Source organism: Canis lupus, chromosome 28 (genome assembly GCF_011100685.1).
Source record: "Canis lupus familiaris isolate Mischka breed German Shepherd chromosome 28, alternate assembly UU_Cfam_GSD_1.0, whole genome shotgun sequence".
NCBI classification, from domain to species: domain Eukaryota; kingdom Metazoa; phylum Chordata; class Mammalia; order Carnivora; family Canidae; genus Canis; species Canis lupus.
Genome location: NC_049249.1, coordinates 258656 through 278617, shown reverse-complemented (window position 1 = coordinate 278617; position 19962 = coordinate 258656). Strand labels below are relative to the sequence as shown.

Below are 19962 nucleotides of genomic sequence, written 5' to 3'. Positions count from 1 at the left end.
CATCCTTATATCAGATAAATTAAAGTTTATCCCAAAGACTGTAGTAAGAGATGAAGAGGGACACTATATCATACTTAAAGGAACTATCCAACAAGAGGACCTAACAATCATGAATATTTATGCCCCTAATGTGGGAGCTGCCAAGTATATCAATCAACTGATAACCAAAGTTAAGATACTTAAGTAATAATACACTTATACTTGGTGACTTGAACACAGCGCTTTCTATAATCGACAGATCTTCTAAGCACAAAATCTCCAAAGAAACGAGAGCTTTAAATGATACACTGGACCAGATGGATTTCACAGATATCTACAGAACTTTACATCCAAATGCAACTGAATACACATTCTTGCACACGGAACTTTCTCCAGATTAGAGCACATACTGGGTCACAAATCAGGTCTTAACTGATACCAAAATATTGGGATCGTCCCCTGCATATTTTCAGACCATGATGCTTTGAAACTAGAACTAAATCACAAGAAGAAGTTTGGAAGGATTTCAAACACGTGGAGGTTAAAGACCATCCTGCTAAAAGATGAAAGGGTCAACCAGGAAATTAGAGAAGAATTAACAAGATTCATGGAAACTAATGAGAATGAAGATACAAATGTTCAAAATCTTTGGGAAACAACAAAAGCAGCCCTGAGAAGGAAATACATTGCCAATACAAGCATCCATCCAAAAACTGGAAAGAACTCAAATACAAAAGCTAATCTTTCACCTAAAGGAGCTGGAGAAAAAACAGCAAATAGATCCTACACCCAGCAGAAGAAGAGAATTAATAAAGATTCAAGCACAACTCGAGAAATAGAGACCAGGAGAACTATGGAACAGAGCAACAAAACCAGGAGTTAGTTCTTCGACAGAATTCATAAGATAGATAAACCATTAGCCAGCCTTATTAAAAACAAAGAGAAAAGACTCAATAAAATCACACATGAAAAAGGAGAGATCACCACCAATACCAAGGAAATACAAACGATTTTAAAAACTTATTATGAGCAGCTATATGAAAATAAATTAGGCAATCTAGAAGAAATGGACGCATTTCTGGAAAACCAGAAACTACCAAAACTGGAATAGGAAGAAAGAAAACCTGAACAGGCCGATAGCCAGGGAGGAAATTGAAGTAGTAATCACAAACCTCCCAAGACAAAAGTCCAGGGCCAGATGGCTTCCCAGGGGAATTCTATCAAATGTTTAAAGAAGAAACCGTACATCTTCTACTAAAGCTGAAAGATAGAAAGAGATGGAATACTTGCAAACTCATTCTATGAGGCCAGCATCACCTTAATTCCAAAACCAAAGACCTGACCAAAAAGAATTATAGACCAATATCCCTGATAAACACAGAAAAATTCTCAACAAGATACTAGCTAATAGGATCCAACAGTACATTAAGAAGAATATTCACCATGATCAAGTAGGATTTGTCCCTGGGATGCAAGGCTGGTTCAACACTCATAAAACAATCAATGTGATTCATCATACCAGCAAGACAAAAAACAAGAATCATATGATCCTCTCAATAGATGCAGAGAAAGCATTTGACAAAATGCTGCATCTATTCCGGATCAACACTTCAGAGTGTAGGGATAGAGGGAACATGCCATCATGATCATCTTCATCTTATAAGCCATCTACAAAAAGCCCATAGCAAATATCATTCTCAATGGGGAAACCCTGGGAGCCTTTCCCCTAAGATCAGGAACAAGACAGGGATGTCCACTCTCACCACTGCTATTCAACATAGTGCTGGAAGTCCTAGCCTCAGTAATTAGACAACAAAAAGACATTAAAGGCATTCAAATTGGCAAAGAAGAAGTCAAACTCTCCCTCTTCACCAATGACATGATACTGTACATATAAATCCCAAAAGCCTCCACCCCAAGATTGCTAGAACTCATACAGCAATTCGGCAGTGTGGCAGGATACAAAATCAATGCCCAGAAGTCAGTGGCATTTCTATACACTAACAATGAGACTGAAGAAAGAGAAATTAAGGAGTCAATCCCATTTACAATTGCACCCAAAAGCATAAGATACCTAGGAATAAACCTCACCAAAGAGGTAAAGGATCTATACCCTAAAAACTACAGAACACTTCTGAAAGAAATCGAGGAAGACACAAAGAGATGGAAAAATATTCCATGCTTATGGATTGGAAGAATTAATATTGTGAAAATGTCAATGTTACCCAGGGCAATTTACACTTTTAATGCAATCCCTATCAAAATACCATGGATTTCTTCAGAGTTGGAACAAATCATCTCAAGATTTGTGTGGATAGCCAGGGGAATGTTAAAAATAGCCAAATAGCCAGGGGAACGTTAAAAAATAAAACCATAGCTGGAGGCATCACAATGCCAGGTTTCAGGTTGTACTACAAAGCTGATCATCAATACAGTATGGTACTGGCACAAAAACAGACACATAGATCAATGGAGCAGAATAGAGAATCCAGAAGTGGACCCTCAACTTTATGATCAACTAATATTCGACAAAGGAGGAAAGACTATCCACTGGGAAAAAAGACAGTCTCTTCAATAAATGGTGCTGGGAAAACTGGACATCCACATGCAGAAGAATGAAACTAGACAACTCCCTTGCACCATACACAAAGATAAACTCAAAATGGATGAAGGATCTAAATGTGAGACAAGATTCCATCAAAATCCTAGAGGAGAACACAGGCAACACCCTTCTTGAACTCGGCCACAGTAACTTCTTGCAAGATACATCCACGAAGGCAAGAGAAACAAAAGCAAAAATGAACTATTGGGACTTCATCAAGATAAGAAGCTTTTGCACAGCAAAGGATATAGTCAAGAAAACTAAAAGACAACCTGCAGAATGGGAGAAGATATTTGCAAATGACATCAGATAAAGGGCTAGTTTCCAAGATCTATAAAGAACTTATTAAACTCAACAGCAAAGAAACAACCAATCCAATCATGAAATGGGCAAAAGACATGAACAGAAATCTCACAGAGGAAGACATAGACATGGCCAACAGGCACATGAGAAAATGCTCCGCATCACTTGCCATCAGGGAAATACAAATCAAAACCACAATGAGATACCACCTCACACCAGTGAGAATGGGGAACATTAACAAGGCAGGAAACCACAAATGTTGGAGAGGATGTGGAGAAAGGGAACCCTTTGACACTGTTGATGTTTCCTTTCTTTCATCAGTTTTGTAGAGTTCCTCATATATATCCAGTACTTATTTTATTAGATTTATACCTATGTATTTCATTTTAGGTGAAGCTATTGTAATGATTTATTTTTTTATTTCTGATTCCATTTCTTCATTGCTGATATATAGGAAAGGAATTGATATTTGTGTGTTAACTTTGTACCCTTCAGTCTTGCTGTAATTGCTTATTTGTTCCAGGAGTTCTTTTGTTGTTGATTCTTGGGGGTTTTCTTCATAGACTATCATGTGATCTGAGACGAAAGACAGTTTTATTTTTTTCCTTTCCAATCTGTATGTCTTTTATTTCCTTTTCTTGTCATATGCGTTAGGTAGGACTTGTATAATTTGGTCTTGAATAGGAGTGGTGGGAGAGGACAACCTTGCCTTGTTCCCCATCTTAGAAGAAAGCATCCAGTTTATCATCATTAAATTACCTGTAGAACTTTTTGTAGATGTTATTTATCAAGTTGAGGAAGTTCCCCTCCTCCAATCCTAGTTTTCTGAGAGTTTTTATTGTGAATGTATTTGGATTTTGTTAAATATTTTTTCTGTGTATATTGATATGTTAGTATAATTTTTCTTCTTTAGCTTGTTTTGTTGCATTACATCAATTGGTCTTCAAATGTTGAACCAGCCTTGCATACCTGGAATAATTTTTAATGGTCAGAGTGTCTAATTATATGTATATATTACTGGATTCAATTACTAATATTTTTGTTGAGGATTTTTGTATCTGTGTTCATGAGTGATTTTGGCTTATAGGGTTTTTTCTTTCTTTTCTTTTAGTGTTTTTACCTGGTTTTGATGTTAGGGCAATGTTAGCTTTTTAGAATGAGTTCTCTACTATTCTGTTTTGTGGAAGAGATTGGAGAGAATTGGTATGGTTTTTATTGATTTAATTAATTAATTTTTTAAATTTGCATTTATTCTATGCAGAATTTACTCCCGGGCTATAAGTTTTTGTTTCTTCAGTTTCTTCTGGGATATCTTTTTCTTCTGTGCAACTTCCTCTTCTGGTTTAGGAACAATCTTCTCTTTATCAGTAAGAATCATCTTGATGTGGCAGGGAGAGCTCATGTACGGGTTAATCCGGCCATGAGCCCTGTAGGTTCTGTGTCGCATCTCAGGGGCTTTGTTCACTTGGATGTGCTCAATGACCAGAGAATCTACATCTAAACCCTTAAGTTCAGGGGATCCCTGGGTGGCGCAGCGGTTTGGCGCCTGCCTTTGGCCCAGGGCGCGATCCTGGAGACCCGGGATCAAATCCCACGTCGGGCTCCCGGTGCATGGAGCCTGCTTCTCCCTCTGCCTATGTCTCTGCCTCTCTCTGCCTCTGTGTGTGTGTGTGTGTGTGACTGTCATAAATAAATAAAAAAAATTTAAACCCTTAAGTTCAGCATTACTCTCCGCATTTTTAAGCATGTGCAGTAAAAATTCAGCACTCTACTTGGGCCACCGACCCTGTGTCCAGCCCCACTGTTTGGCCAACTCCACCATTGTAGCAAGGGGATGGCACACACTGCTTCTGCAAAGTGACATCTTTCAGATACTTGGTGGATTTTCAGATATGGATACCCTTGATGGCCTGAGCAGTTTCATGTGTGTTCTTAAAGTGAACCAGAAGATTTGAACCTCTCGACTTGCATGATTTTGTAGGGTATTCTGGGTCCAGTGAGTAGCGAACCATCTCTGAAGGTCATCTCAGGCCGCTTGGGGGAAGAGCTATTTAATTTATTTTAATAGACATAGGCCAATTCAGATGATCCACTTTTTCTTTTGTGAACACTGATAGTTTATATTTTATAAAGAATTGATCTCTTTAAGTTATCAAATTTCCTCTATTATCCTTCTAATGTTCATAGAATCAGTAGTAATGACCCCTTTTTATTTCTGATATTAGTAATTGCTATCATCTCACTTATTTTGTTATCCTGGTTTATTGATTATATTAATCTTTGCAAAACAAGTTTTTTACTTAATTGATTTTCTCTATTGATTTTGTGGTATCAATTTCATCTATTTCTGCTCTGATTTTTATTGTCTTTTCTTGTGTATTTTGGGTTTACATTCCTCCCTTTTCTCTTATTTTCTGAGGTAGAAGCTTAGTGGTTGATTTTATCTTTCTAATATACGTATTTAGTCCTTTACATTTCTTTCTAAGCACTGCTTTTGCTGTGTCTCACAAATTTTGATAAGTTGTATTTCCATTTTTATTTAGTTCAAAATATTTTTAAATTTCTCTTGAGAATTCTTTTACTTCTGTGTTATCTAATCACATATTGTTTAATCCCCAGCTGTCCTTCTATTATTTATTTCTAGTTTAATTTCACAATGGGCTTAGAGCATATTTTGTACTCTTAAATTTTAGCATGTTTTATGGCTTGAGATATGACCTATCTTTGTGAATGTTCCATGTAAGCTTGAGAAGAGTTTTTATTCTGCTGTTGTGAAAGAAGTATGCAATAAATAAATGTCAATTAGATATAGTTGATTGCTGGTGTTTATTGGTTCAACTGTGTCCTTACTGATTTTCTGCTTACTTATCTTTCAACTACTGATAGAAGGGTGCTGAAGTCTATAACTAAAATAGTGGATTTGTTCATTTCTCTTTGTAGTTTTATTACTTTTTGCCTCACATATTTTGATACTTTTGTTAGGCCACATACAAGTTAAGGATTGTTATATCCTCTTGGAGAATGGATGATTTATCACTATGTAGTAACACTCCTTGTCCTTGATAATTTTCCTTGTTCTGGAGTCTTTGCATGAGATTGCTATAGATACTCTCTAGCTTTCTTTTGAGTAGTGTTAACATCCTACATCTATTTCTTTTCCTTTCTAAAAAATTTATCTTTGCCTTCATATTTAAAGTGGGGCTCTTTTTATTTTTTTGAGGGTGAAGGGGAGGGGCAGAAGGGGAGAGAGAGAGAGATAGAGAGATAGAGAGAGAGAGAATCTCCAGCAGGCTCTATACCCAGCACAACCTGATGCAGAGCTTGATCCCATGACCCCGAAATAATGACATGAGCCAAAATCAAGGGTCGGATGCCTAAGTGGCTGAGCCACCCGAGCACCCCTAAAGTGGGATTCTTCTAGACAACTTGTATTTGGGTCTTTTAAAAATCTACTCTGACATGTGAATGTATTTACTAGACTATTCACATATAAAGTGATAATAATGTAGTGGAGTTAATGTCTATCATATTTATAATTGTTTTCTATTTGTTATACTTGTTCTTGGTTTCTTTATCTTCTCCCACTTTTTTTTTGCCTTCTCTGATTTTAATTGATCATTTCATGGTCAGTAATTTATGGTAAATCATTTTTTCTTCTCTTAATTAAAAAAATAATTTTTTAGTTATTACCCTAGTGTTTGTAGTAAACGTTTATAATAAATATAAGTCCACATTCAAATAAGATTATGCTGTTTCATGGGCATTCCAATAATCTTATTACATACTAGCCTCAGTTTTTCCCTCTTATCCCTTATAATATTGTTGTCATTTCATTTATCCATATGCTATAATCACCCAGTACATTGCTGGGTTTATTACTTTGAAAGTTATTAGATCAATTAGGAATAAGAAAAAGAAACAATTCTATTTCACCTTCATTTATTCCTTCTGTGATGTCCTTTGTTACTGTGCCTCTTGGTTTTTGACCTTTCCTTTTCCTTTTCTTTTTCTTTGAAGAACTTTACAATTTCCTGCAAAGACGATCTGCTAGTGGCAAAGTCTCCCAGTTTTTGTTTGTTTGAGAAAGTCTGTTTCTCCTTCACATTGGAAGGATAATTTCACTGGATACAGAATTCTAAATTTGGATTTTTTCCTTTCAACATTTAAAGTACTTCACTCTATAGTCTTGATTGTGTGGTTTCTGATGAGAAATCTGATGTAATTCTTACTCTTGTTCCCCTATAGGTATTTTTACCCTCTTCTCACTTCTTTCAAGATTTTCCTCTTTGTCTTTGGTTTTCTGCAATTTGAATATTATATGCTTTGGGTATTTATCCTCCTTGGTGTTCTCTGAGCCTCTTGGGTCTTTGGTCTGATGTCTGTTACTAATTTTGGGGGAATTCTTGATTAATTTTGCTTCAAGTATTTCTGTGCCTTCCTTCTTCCCTCCCTCCCTTTCTCCCTCCTTTCCTGCTTTTTTCCTTCCTTTATTCTCCTTGTGGCATTCCCATCATACATACATTATACTTTTTGAATTGTCCAGTAGTTGTTATATATTTTGTTCTGTTCCTTACCCACCCTTTCTTTTTTCTTTCTTTTCAGTTTGGGAAGTTTATGTTGACATATCTTCAAGCTCACTTGGCTCATTTCACAGCCATGTCCAGTTTGTGCTGAGTTCATCAAAAGCATTCTTCATTTATGTTGTAATGATTTCAGCTTTGAGCATTTCCTTTTATTCTTTTTAGAATTTCCATCTCTTTGTATACATTACTCATCTGTTCTTGTACATTATTTACTTTTTTTTTTGGTCAGAGCTCTTGTTATATTAAATCCCTACCTGATAATTTCAATCAATATATGTGTCATGTATGAATGTAGTTCTGATATTTGCTTTGTCTCCTCAGATAGTGGGATTTTACTTTTGCTTGTTTAGAATGTTTTGTAAGTTTTGTTGAAAGCAAGACATAGTATTAGCATAGTAGGAACTGAGGTAGGTACTTAGAATGAGGTTTTTGTCATTCTGGCTAGGAGCTGGACTCTGTGTAATGTTTCCAAAGCTGTAAGTGCCAGGGATTGCAGTTTCTTCTAATATCTTTTTTTTTTAATCTTTCCCTACCTTTTTTTGACTTTAGGTCTTCCTAAGAATTCCTCCTTAAATAGAGTTTGTGACTTGCAACTTTTTCAGTTATAATCCCCTGCTAACATACTGAAGCCTAATTGAGATGGTAGGGTTTTGAGGAGGAAAAGCATTGTTTAATCTTATGATTAGATCTCATTTCTTTGTGGGTGTGAAGTCCTTGGGTTGCAACTTTCTGAAATGTTTTTAGTCTCTCTTTTTTTCCTTTTTACATAAGGCACGTGGCTAGAGGAGCCTAGAGTTGCCCATTGCTCTTCCTCGAGGTCAGATAAGGCTCTAGTCAAGTACTTTTCCTAGGACTGCAGGCCATTATCTTGGAGAGTTTAGGAACAATGCAAAATGGTTGCTCTGTTCTCCTCTCTCTCATCTAAAGCACAGGTTATATATATATTTAAAAATATTTTTCCTCATGAGAACCTGGTGGAGTTCCTGGAGCTAAAATCCATACAAGTATTGGGGCCCCTGTAAGTAGGGACCCTTAGTTATTGAGTTCTTTCCCCCACTCCTTTTTTATTTTGGAACTATATTTCATTCCATTATATGATTATACATTCATCCAATGAGGAGCATCTGGACTGTTTTAAGGTTGTAATTATTATGAAAAGCTCTGCTATGAACATTGATGAGGAAGTTTCTGTGGGTATCTAGGTTTTCCTTTCACTTAATAAATTTTCCTTTGTAAATATCTAAGAGTGAATGTGCTACTTCTGTGGTAAGTATATGCTTAATATAAAAAGAAACTGCCACACTTGATTTAAAAGCATTTGTATCATTTTACATTCTCCAACTATACATGAGAATACATAACTTTTCCAAATCATTGTCAACATTTCCAATTTGTAGCCTTTTTAGTTTTGGGCTTTCTTGTGTGGGAAGTAGTGGTATCTTATTGCAGTTTTATTTTGCATTTTCCTGTTACTTATTCATGTTGCAACTTTTCACATGTTTACTGGCAATTTCTTTACCTGTTTTGGGCGAATGTCTATATTTTGCCCATTTTTAAAGAATTTATATAATTGGCCTATAACATTATATTAATTTCAGATGAACAACATAATGATTCAATATTTGTATATGTTGAGAAATCACCACCATTTAGTAAGATTAAATGATATCCATCACCACACAGTTCTAATATTTTTTCTTGTGGTAAGAACTTTTCAGAACTACTCTCTGAGCAACTTTCAAATATGCAGTATAGAATTATTGACTCTGGTTACCTGCTGTACATTATATCTCCAGGGCTTATGTATTTTATAATTGCAAGTCAGTATCTTTTGACAACCTTCACCTCAGGGGTTTTTCACTTCCAAAGTAGTCTACACTCAGCCTCTAACACTTTGTAAAACTTACTGTTTAATTCTTCCTACCCCTTACTGGCTCTGGTACCTTCTGTTGTAAGTAAGCTGATCTCAGCTTTGCTTCCCTGTATTTGCCTCTCTCTCCAGATTTGGGGTGATAATTTGCTTTGCCACCTCAATTCTCTGGTGGATCTAAGAAAAATCATTGGTTTTTACATTCTTCAGCCTTTTTCTTCTGAGGATGGGAGTGATGATTTCCTAGCTATGATCTTTTAAAGACATACATTCTTTTTAATTTTTACCATTTCTAGTATTTTTCACATGTTTAATGTATATTTAGCTTCAAATTTACATGTGTGTCACACTCCTTCTTTTTTTAAAATATTTTATTTATTTATTATTTATCCTACTTGCAGGGAGCCCGATGTGGGACTCAATCCCAGGACCCCAGGATCATGCCCTGAGCCAAAGGCAGACACTCAACCCAGGCGTCCCTCACACCTTTTCTTCTTGAAGAGCTCCCTTTAACATTTCTTTTAGTGCTAAGATGATGACACAGAATTCTGTTTGTTTTTTCTTTTTGTATATTTATCTTTATATTTCTGTATTTTTTCTTTAATTTTCTGTACTTTCTTTCTTTTTTTTTTCTTTATTTTGACCTCAAAATTGAAAGATGCTTGTGGCAGAAATGAAATTCTGGGATGACAGTTATCCATCAGCATTTTAAAGAAGTCATTCTATTGTCTTCTGGCTTGAATCATTTTTGCTAAGAAGTATCTTGCAATTTTCCTTTTTATCTAGATACCTCTAAGATTTTTTTCTTAATATCTTTGTTTTTCAGCACTTGGACTGTGATATGTGTAGTCCATATCCCTTCCCGCTACTTGGGGTTCTGAGCATTTATTTGAATTGTGATTTTGTATCATATTAATTATGGAAATTTCTCAATTATTCTCTTTTGGTGGCTTCAATTATACAGAAATTAGGCCATTTGATAATGTTCTATGACTTTTGAATGATCTGATTTTCACTCATCTGCTTGTTTCATTTTGGATAATTTATATTTACCTATCTTGAAGCTTAGTTTTTTTCTTCAGCTGTGTTCAGTCTTCTGAATAGCTCAATTTAAGAAATCCTTTATCTCTGATACTGTTTTTATTTCTAGTATTTCCATTTGATTTTTTAAAGTAGATTCTGCCCCCCTCCTAAAATTTTCCACCTGCTCATGTATGTTATCTACCTACCTTTTCCCACTGATTCTTTAACATTGTGCAGTGACCTATTCCTCATTTCAATTAGTCTGAGACTTCATCAAAATCACCTTTACCATCCACATTTCTACCAAAATTCTATTCATGGAGACTTAGGTGTTCTCTAAGAAAGTGGAAGCTTTGTCTATAGTGCTCTCCTTATCTTCCTGAGCTCTTACCAGAATTGCCTTTAAGTATCCTTTCATGGCAGTCTAGACCTTTCCTGGTGTGTACCTCAGACTCTTTCAGCCTCCACGCATTACCAATGTAGCAGCACCCCTACTTCTCAGTACCAATTTTCCTCTTGGTGACTTGAGGCTGTTACAACAAAATACCAGAAACCGAGTAGCTTAAACAGCAAACATTTATTTCTCATAGTTTTGGGTGCTACAAATCCAAGATTAGGGTATCAGCACGGTCACGTTTTGGTGAGGACTCTTCCAGGTTGCAGACTGCCATCTTTTTGTTGTATCCTCACATGTTGGAAAGAGAGCTGTACTTGGCTCTCTGGTCTTCTTATAAGGGCAGCAATCTTGTTAACAAGAGTTCCACTCTCATGACCTAATTACTTCCTAAAGACCCCACTTCCAAATACCATCACATTGGAATTAAAGTTTAAATGTATAAATTTTGGAGGGACACAAAAATTCAGTCCTTTGTAGGTAGAAACCAGGTGCAACCTTTCCAGAGTCTTCTCTCAGTGAGGTCATACAGAATGTACTTAATTCCCCCAGCAACAAGTTGTCTTGTTTTCTACCAAGGAAGCTCACCTGAGGCTAGGAATTGAGGGTCTTTCATGGGAGTCAGTCATGGAAGCACACAGTATTTGTGTAACTGATGGTGGTCATTAAAATTCCACATACCCATAAAGAAATCAGGTGTTCAGCGTACACCACATCATTTGTTCTGTGTAGGCACAATGAGCCAACTCTTCTCAGGGAAAGTTTTCCCAAGCAATTTCCCAGATGACAGCCAAGGGCCACCCTTGTAAGTAGGTTTTTCTAAATGTAGCAGCCTCAGGCCTGCTACATCAACTCTTCTCTGTACACATATATAATGTGTGTATGTTCATGACTGCACCCTTTAAAGAAATAGTTTCTTGGGTTATATTGCTCAAGGTCTATTTTTTTATAAATTTATTTTTTATTGGTGTTCAATTTGTCAACATATAGAATAACACCCAGTGCTCATCTCGTCAAGTGCCCACCTCAGTGCCCATCACCCAGTCACCCCCACCCCCCGCCCACCTCCCCTTCCACCACCCCTAGTTCGTTTTCCAGAGTTAGGAGTCTTTCATGTTCTGTCTCCCTTTCTGATATTTCCCACTTATTTTTTCTCCTTTCCCCTTTATTCCCTTTCACTTTTATATTCCCCAAATGAATGAGACCATATAATGTTTGTTCTTCTCCGATTGACTTATTTCACTCAGCATAATACCCTCCAGTGCCAAGGTCTATTGATTAAAGGGTACAGGAACTATATATTTTGAAATAGGCACTCTTTTGTAATTACAGACATATTTCCTAAAAAGAGAGAGGAAGGTAAAAGGTAAGATAAAAAGCAAGAACAGCCAGATGAACAAGCAGATGGACCCGATGTTGAGGAGGTTTGAAGTAATGTGCCAAAGCAATTTATGTCATGAATGAAACAAACAGAAGATTGTTTATTTTGGCACCTAATTAGCAGAAACATGTAATTTTACTAAGTCTAGGATTTAAACAATTAGTTGAAGGTACAATTCTCTACATAACTGAATAATCCTTGGCAGAGCCTGTTAACGATCATCATATCGTGTTAAGATGACATACTACCTATTTGCCTTACATACATGTTTCAAATAATCTTTATTAAGATCCTATATCTCAAAGTTTTAAAAAATATGTTTCAAAACATTAACTTTTAGATTTCAACTACAGTAATCCAGTATCATTTGCAGGTAGCTAATGGAGAGGTTGTGGACAAAAAATATTCTAGGTTTTTAACCAGTGGAAACAACATAACATGATTTTATAGGCCTATTATGACAAAGATTAGAAGAGAAAAAAATGCTATTCTATCTGAGGATTTTTGATAGCTTGAACATGAACTACTTGAAGACAGGGTCTGTAGTAAGTTCTTATCCATTCAATGTTGAATCCCCAACACCTAGTTTAGCATAAGTGTGGCATTAAAAGAGTTAAATCACTGAGTGACAGTGACTGATTAAATATCAGTAATAATCTGTTAAAGCTGTGAAAACTCGAGTTGTCTAATAGAAATTTGCATTGTGTGTTCAACCAGGTGAACAACAGTTGTATGCAGGCCCCAGGCTCTAATCAGACCTTCTGCCTAACTCTTGGGGCACAAAGCTCAGTACCTGCAGAAGCCTTTTACCCATCTCATCTGGGCATGGGGACAACATGTCTGCACCCAGGAAGGCTACAGCAGAGTCTGGTAAGTTCTCATGCTCGTACACTTTGGGGGGTGTGAGAAGCAGGAGGAAGCAATGCAGTGCTTCTCAGACTATAAATACATGTGGGAACCACCTGTGACTTGTTAACCTGCAGATTCTGATTCACTGGGTATGTGCAGAAATGTAGGATTGTGCACATCTAATAAGCTGTCACAGAATAGTGAGGATGAGATTCTTGTGTTGTATTTTATTCTTTCCAAAGAATAACATTTTTCCAATTATGTAAATAATATGTTATATATACAGCATGTAATGTAATTGTATATATAGTAATAAATATAACATTTATTGCAGATAGTCTGGAAAATACAAACAAGCACAAACACACAAGGAGGAAGGCTTTTGGTATATAATACTAACACAGTGTTTTAATGAGATGCCACTGTCTCCAGGTGACCCATACTGTCATTGTCTTGTCTCCGACATTAGCAGCTTGCCATGATTTTTCAAAGTTTCTCTTAGACCTTTCCTCATTCTTTCCATGTTCAGCTCAGCAGCTGCTCCCTCTTCTCTCCTGCCCTCCTTGTCCTCAGTGTTGCTCCCTCCCTCAGAGGGCTAAGCCAGAGCTCTACATAGGGCAGTCCTTGCTGGGCTATTTCTCTGGTCTTGCAGCTCTGACTCCAGGAGTCCTTCTGGTCCTGTCTACATCCTGAAGGACCTAGAAGCAGCTTGATTTCTCATTGTGATACTACTTATCTCAGCACATATGTTGTTTCCAGTTTTTTTCTTCTATCATAGACATTACTATTGATAATATGTTAACATTGACAGGTTCTATTCTTGGGTTGAAGTATGTCTTTATGATAAATTTTCAGGATTGGGATCCTTGAGCTAATGGGTCTGAATTTTACAATGCTTTTGCTCTCTATTGCCACATTATTTTCCAGAAAATGTTAATCTTATTACCAGTAGTATACCAGTTGAACTGTAACCCCCCTTTGGTGTTGTTATAGCAAGAAGATAATTTAGTTGCTATGAAATGCTATCTTGAGCCTCCTTTTCTCTTCCATTTATATGATTACTGCTTAGGACCATTTATTTCATTTTGTGTAACTTGATTTTTAAAAAATCTGCTTGCTGCTTTTTCCTTTTTGAGATAACTCTGAACTAATGGTTCCATCAATTGTCTGTCTTCTGACCTTCTACTTAAGAATCTGATAAAAAAGAATCTGATCAAATTATAAGTCTTTACTGGAGTCTTTTTAAATAGAATTTTAAATCTGTTTTTTTCCTATTTTATGTCCCAAACACTCCATTCCTTTATTTTAGATTTTGTGAAAAGGGCCAAAACAGTACACAAAAAGATAGTTGAGGCACTGATTTACTTAAGACCTTTGCAATTATTATGCAAGTGACCAAACTGGGTGGGTTTCCTTAAAAGAAATTATAATGAAAGTAGCAATTGTCATATTTTTTTGGCAGAACTTTTTAGATTCTAAATATATATGGTAATTTATAGCTTTGTTCTTTATTGCCACCTAGTGAATGGTCTCTTTTCTCAAGGAAAGAGTATGCTTCGCAAAACTGAAAAGTTACACACGTTGGTGGATTTTTTAAAAAGATTTTTTATTTATTCATTTGAGAGGGCTAGAGAGCACAAGCAGTAGGAAAGGCAGAGGAGAGGGAGAAGCAGACTCCCTGCCAAGCTGGGAGCCCACCGTGGTACTCAATCCCAGGACCCCGAGATCATGACCTGAGCCAAAGGCAGATGCTTAACTGATTGAGCCACCCAGGTGCCCCTTTATTGACGGATTTAAAGTCCACAATAAGAGACACAGAGCAAGAACCAGTTACTTTAAATGAATTAAAATCTTTAGCCACAGACATAGTTCCAAAATCACTTATTAAAAGCATTTATAGTTTTCATGGAATTCCAGCTGGAATTTTTATTCTCTTTTCTGGGCTTCCTTAAGCCTTTATTTATATCCTTATCAGAGTGCTTGTTTTATTCTCTCACATTATAGTTATTTCTATACTTCCCTATTGAAGGAGAGACTTCTGGAGGATAAAAATCGAGTCTTTCTCTGGGAAACGAACTAGGGGTGGTGGAAGGGGAGGTGGGTGGGGGTGGGGGTGACTGGGTGATGGGCACTGAGGTGGGTACTTGACGGGATGAGCACTGGGTGTTATTCTATATGTTGGCAAATTGAACACCAATAAAAAATAAATTTGTAAAAAAATAAAAAATAAAAAGTGATTGTTAACCCCCCCAAATCGAATCTTTTCTTTCTGCTTAAGCACACTCAGTGCTTTGTATATTGTATATGTTTAATAAATGTTGGTAAACATTATTACAGAGTTGCTTTTAGTGGTGGAAGAAAGCAGAAAATAGAAGAGGTACTACTGATCTGTAGTTTCTATAATATGTTGTCCTTTAAGAAATGACAGATTAGCAGATTTGATTTGTGGCAGATTTCTATTACCAAACAGTTTGTGAGCCCTTAGGAAAGGATGAGATGATCTTTAAGAACTGAGTTTCACTAAGAAGACAGGTTAAACCAGCTTCTAACTAGAGCAGTCTAGAGCAGCCCTGGATCAAGAAGAAGCTTTCCTCATCCCAATAGGGTAAATGCTCTTCTTCCTGGCGACTCTAAGATTAGGATGACCCAAACTGCCAAATCCTAGGAAATTCTTTCCTTGGAGCACCTGGTGGCCATAGAACCTCCCGTGGAATCCCATTGCAAAGCAGAATAGGCACTTGAACTTAGCAATGCTTGCTGATGTCAGAAGCCATCCTTCTATGACTCTGCAAGTGGTAGAGTACTTGGGAGATTCATTTACTGGTTTGACTAGCTTACTAGCCATTTACATGTCCCATTGGCAAAGTCTATTTGACGATCCTCAGCCTTCTTCCTGTTTTAGGCTCCTTAAAACCCAACCACAGTGACCTGAAATTTCTGGTCATCTTGTTGCATCAGGCCCACTAGAATGTGCATTATACAGAATGATGTGGGACCTGAGATAGCTCATCCAGGGTTTATGTTACTCTCTGTTAGTTCCTATGTATCCTAGAAGAGAACGCAGATCTCATTAGAGTAAATGTCCATGCCAAAACAGAACACTGGATTTTTTGTGCTAGTTCTTCTTTAGTTCTTGTAGTCAAGAACTATATACCTGCTTTCCCTAGGTGTTTCTTTCTCACCTTCCTACACATGTGTCTGAGAAAGAACAACATCTGTACTTTGTACTTTTTAAGGCCTCTGAGTTCATGTCCACCTATCAATAAGCCAGATAGGGTATTTAGAGGAGTCACTGGAAAGTACTTTTGGTTTTGTGCCTCGTGTAAGTACAGTGACAGACTGCATAGCCCCCAAATGCTGAATCAATGTACAGCAGGCTATGAAATCAGTCTATGTATCTTTTATAGTAATTATGTCTGTCACTCCTAGTTCTCTATCTAGAACCATCCTGACCCTGGCCATTGGTTGAGGAGTCTCCATCCACAAGAAGGATGTATAGGATATAAATACACCAGGAGCTGATCCTAGGCCTCAGCTGATAAGCAATGGTCACCATTGGGAAAATCCCACAAGCAACCTAGACTTGCTCAACTCCCATGAAATCTCTATCATGTTACCCTTCAAGAAACCACATTCTGGATTCTTCCTGAATCACTGAAGTAATAAAGGTTACCACCTCTCTACTACTATAAGTTCATTTGTTCACATTCTCCCTGTCTTTTATTTTTCCTGACCATCCCCATGTGCCCATGGATATTGCCATGCACCAGCACTTTCAGGACATGCTCTACAAACAGCCTCCTCTAGGCCTGCTCCAGGGCCTGAGCCAAGGAAAAAGGCTGAGCACCGAAGGAATGCATAGGAACTTGAAGCTTAGACTTTGTTAGGGACGGAATTTCAGACTGGGCAAAAAAGGGGACACCTTGCTTTATCCCAAGGCTAGGGAATCTAGGAATGAGTAGGTTGGGACAGTGGATGTTCTGTCCATCCTGGTTCTTTTAAACATTCACATCTGTGCCTAAGCCACACATGAACACCCATAAAAATGGGTCTCTGATGTCTTTTCATTTTTCATGGGCCTCATTAATTTATGGCCTTATATGCCTTGTATGACTTACTCCTGCTTTCTATTTCGTATTTCATTCCTTGAACTGATGCCTAAAACACCTTTTCCAGTTCTGACCTATTGTTTTTCTTCTTTGATTCTGATTTGGACTCTTCTTCTGGCCAAGGGATTTTCATAGTTTTGAAGTAATCAAGAATCCATGATGAAAGGGCATTCCCCCACCATCCCAACAGAAAAGCTTTCCACATTGCCCAACACCTTGTATTTGTCCAAACCTGGGAAAAGTACTCTTATTGCTAGAGAAACATGTGATAAAATGGATCACACAATGACAATTGATAACAAAATTCATTGTTCTGTGGACATTTATCTAGTACATGTTCTGGCCTGGGCACTGTATTCTGGGTTAGAAGTAGGGAAGTAAAGAAAGCATGGTCTCTCCAAGGAGATTACAATATACTGTGGAAATTTGTATGCAGGTAAATTATAATACAAATGCTAATCCTATAATAGTGATATCAGAAAGGTACTATAGCAATTGCAGCAGATTTGGAAAAGGAACTGAAGAAGGCAAAGTACTGAGCACATGCTTCAGTGTATGCTCTCTCTAGAAATCCTATTGAAGAGGTAATGAAGGACAGAAAAGATGTAAACCTACAAAAACGTCTTGACAAAAGAGAAGACATTAGCTGATGAAAAAGGCTAAGCATTTTGGAAAATGGAAAGGAGGTGGGCAATGCTTTTAGCAGAGCAGAGAAGAAACCCAACTACCAGGAAGAAGTGGGGTGGGAGAAACTGCCAATTAGAAACTGTCAGATTTCTGCATAGAACTCTGAAATGCTCAGGCATTGGAGGTGCTGAGTGAAACAGGATAATTATTTGGCCTATCTTAGAACTTTTTAGACACTCTAGGTTTCTTCTCTTAGGCTGAGCAGCAAGATACTGTTCTCTTCTCCCCTCAACAGACCACACAGGAGGCTTACTCTATGGAGGTGAAGATGGAGGAGCTGTTTTGGATGGGAGGCTGGCTGAGCTGGGAGTGGGAGTGGGGCAGCTAGACTGAAAATGGTAAAGTAGTTAAAAGGCTGTACTTGACACAGGTTAAGGCTCTTCCTCCCTCCTTCCCCTCAACTGCCCTTTTTCCTTCCATTAAGCTCTCAGCAAGGCTGGCAGTTAGGTTTCTATTCCCCAGGCAGGAAACCAGGGGATTTCTCCCTGGGGGAAATTGACCACCCGAGAAAAGAGCTACAGACTTTGGGAAGTTCTCAAAGGACAATGTGTATGTGTCTCCCTCTCTCTCTGAATTTTCATACAACAAGGACTACTTACTAGTAGTCAAAGAGCCACAGAGCCACACACACAGCTTCTAATTGCCTTCTTAATGTCGCAGTGTTATGCATAAATGAATAGTCAAAGGTCACCAGATATCTAAGGAAAGCCGCTGAGTAAAATAAATAAATGAGAAAAAAGTGAATTCAGAGAGAGTGCAGGTAACAAATAAGTAAATACTGTAATTTTCTTAGAGAAGTGAGAGACAATACTGCACCAAGAAATGTAAACAGGGTGGTCAAAACAAGGACCCTTCAGTAAGCAAAAAGACCTCTGAGGAATTTAGCAACTGTTAGCAGAAATAAGTATCAGAATTGAATATAAAGTTAGACTTTTCAGAAACTGGGATAAAGGGCAGCCCTGGTGGCTCAGCGGTTTAGCACCACATCCAGCCTGGGGTGTAATACTGGAGACCTGGGATCAAGTCCCACTGAGGCTCCCTGCATGGAGCCTGCTTGTCCCTCTGCCTGTGTCTCTGCCTATCTCTCTCCCTCCCTCCCCCTCTCTCTCTCTGTCTCTCATGAATAAATAAATAATTTTTAAAAAGAAAGTTGGATAAAGAGATAGAAAAAAAGATAAAATTAGAAGATGACTCGACAAAAGCCTGCATGTAACTAATAGGAATTCTGGAAAGAAAAAAAAAAGTGATTGAGTAGCTACTTACTGAAGAACAATTCTCAGACTGAAGGACACGAGTTTCTAGATTTAAGAGTGAGTTCAATGTACAGTATCATGTCATCTGCGAAGAGGTAGAGTTTGACTTCTTCTTTGTCAATTTGAATGCCTTTTATTTATTTTTGTTGTCTGATTGCTGAGGCTAGGACTTCTAGCACTATGTTGAATAGCAGTGGTGAGAGTGGACATCCCTGTCTGGTTCCTGATCTTAGGGGAAAGGCTCTCAGTGTTTCCCAATTGAAATGATAGTTGCTGTGGGCTTTTCGTAGATGGCTTTTAAGATGCTGAGGAATGTTACCTCTATCCCTACACTCTGAGAGTTTTGATCAGGAATGCTATATTTTGTCAAATGCTTTCTCTGCATCTATTGAGAGGATCATATGGTCCTTGTTTTTTTCTCTTGTTGATATGATCTCTCACAATGATGCTTTACGAGTGTTGAACCAGCCTTGCATCACAGGGATAAATCCCACTTGGTCATGGTGAATATTCTTAATGTACTGTTGGATCCTTTTTTTTTTTTTTTTTTTTTTTTTTTTTTTTTTTTTTACTGTTGGATCCTATTGGCTAGTATCTCGTTGAGAATTTTTGCATGCATGTTCATCAGGGATATTGGTCTATAATTCTCCTTTTTGGTAGAATCTTTGGTTTTGGAAGTAAGGTGATGCTTGCCTTAGAGAACGAGTTTGGAACTACCCCAACTCTTTCTATCTTTCCGAAAAGCTTTAGTAGAAGAGGTATTGTTTCTTCTTTAAATATTTAATAGAATTCCCCTGGGAAGTGATCTGGCCCTGACTTTTCTGTCTTGGGAGGTTTCTTTTCTTTTTTTTTTAATAAATTTATTTTTTATTGGTGTTCAATTTACCAACATACAGAATAACACCCAGTGCTCATCCCGTGAAGTGCCC

At 37.4% G+C, this 19962-nt stretch overlaps 1 protein-coding gene across 22 annotated transcripts in view; it reads left to right on the top strand.

Moving 5' to 3' along the window:
* PTPN20 (protein tyrosine phosphatase non-receptor type 20) overlaps window positions 1-19962 on the top strand; it is a 114916-nt gene that overhangs the window by 6435 nt on the left and 88519 nt on the right. For all 22 annotated transcript variants that reach the window (XR_005380338.1, XR_005380343.1, XR_005380340.1 and 19 more), the window contains one exon: window positions 12853-13005. Coding sequence is in view for 15 of the 22 variants with exons in the window: in XM_038577997.1 (XP_038433925.1) it covers window positions 12853-13005 (153 nt within the window). In the remaining 7 variants the exon portion in view is untranslated. The remainder of the gene's footprint in view (window positions 1-12852; window positions 13006-19962) is intronic.